The sequence below is a fragment of the Bombus pascuorum genome, chromosome 16 (assembly GCF_905332965.1).
Source record: "Bombus pascuorum chromosome 16, iyBomPasc1.1, whole genome shotgun sequence".
NCBI lineage: Eukaryota > Metazoa > Arthropoda > Insecta > Hymenoptera > Apidae > Bombus > Bombus pascuorum.
In genome coordinates this window covers 1-1,126 of record NC_083503.1, presented here as the reverse complement: position 1 = coordinate 1,126, position 1,126 = coordinate 1, and the positions used below count along the sequence as shown (strand labels likewise).

Sequence of the window (1,126 nt, the reverse complement as noted above, 5' to 3'; positions counted from 1 at the left end):
CCTGCGACGCCTCCATGCCGCGAACCAGCGCCGGGTCTAGGCGCGACAACAGCAGCGTCTACTGGTGGTCGCGGGAGATCGCGGACCTGCGAGACGACTGCCACAGAGCCCGCAGGCTTCTCGCTAGGGCGAGAAGAAGAGGGCGGAACCGCAACGAAGAGGAGATCCTCGAGAGGTACAGGGCCCACAGAGAAGCCAGAATGGCCCTGCAAAGGGCCATAAAGGAAGCGAAAGAGGCGTCGTGGAAACGGCTGTTGGAATCCGTGGAATCCGATCCATGGGGAAGACCGTACAAGACGGTGCTGAGGAAACTCAGGCCGGCGGCTCCCCCGATAACCGAGAACATGGATCGGGAACTACTAGCACGGGTGATCGACACGCTGTTCCCACGACCGGAAGAAGAGGGAGGCGAAGAGGAGGAAGACTCCCCGAGGCGCCACGAGGATACGGAACAGGCCCCTCCAGAGGAGAGGGGATGCACTCGGAGCGGCGGCGGCGGACCGGCGATGGATCAACCCGGAGCGCACATAACGAGGGAGGAACTGGAAGCAGCCACCAAGAAGATGGCTGCCAAGGACGTGGCGCCGGGGCCGGACGGAATCCCCGGGCGGGTGTGGGCGGAGACCATGGACATCATGGCCCCCCGCCTGCTGCATCTGTACAACAGGTGCCTGAGGGAAGGCGCATACCCCCGGGCGTGGAAGGTGGCGAGTCTGGTGCTGCTGAGGAAGGAGGGTCGACCGCCGGAGTCCCCATCGGCGTACAGGCCGATATGCCTCCTGGACGAGGTGGGCAAGCTCTTCGAGAGAGTAATCGCCTCCCGTCTGGGGGCGCACATGGAGTCCAGGGTACCAGGCTGGCACGACAACCAGTTCGGGTTCCGTCGCGGGAGGTCCACCATCGACGCGATCCGCAGATTGAGAGAGGGGGTGGAGAGAGTGGTGGCTCGAGAAGGGATCGCGATAGCGGTCTCCCTGGACATCACCAACGCCTTCAACTCGATCCCGTGGAGCAAGATCAGAGAGGCCCTGCGATTCTTCGAGGTTCCGGGGTACCTCCGGAGGATAATCGGGGCATACCTCCGGGAGAGGTGGATAACGTACAGATCCACGGAGGGAGAGGAGAG

General features: G+C 63.5%; 1 protein-coding gene across 1 annotated transcript; it reads left to right on the top strand.

Moving 5' to 3' along the window:
- Positions 1-277: 277 nt before the first annotated feature.
- LOC132915290 (filaggrin-like) lies at positions 278-1,099 on the top strand (the record flags this gene model as incomplete). Its single annotated transcript, XM_060975097.1, has 1 exon — positions 278-1,099. A coding segment is annotated over exon 1 (822 nt), but the record flags the coding sequence as incomplete, so codon positions are not given.
- Between the last annotated feature and the right edge of the window lie 27 nt (positions 1,100-1,126).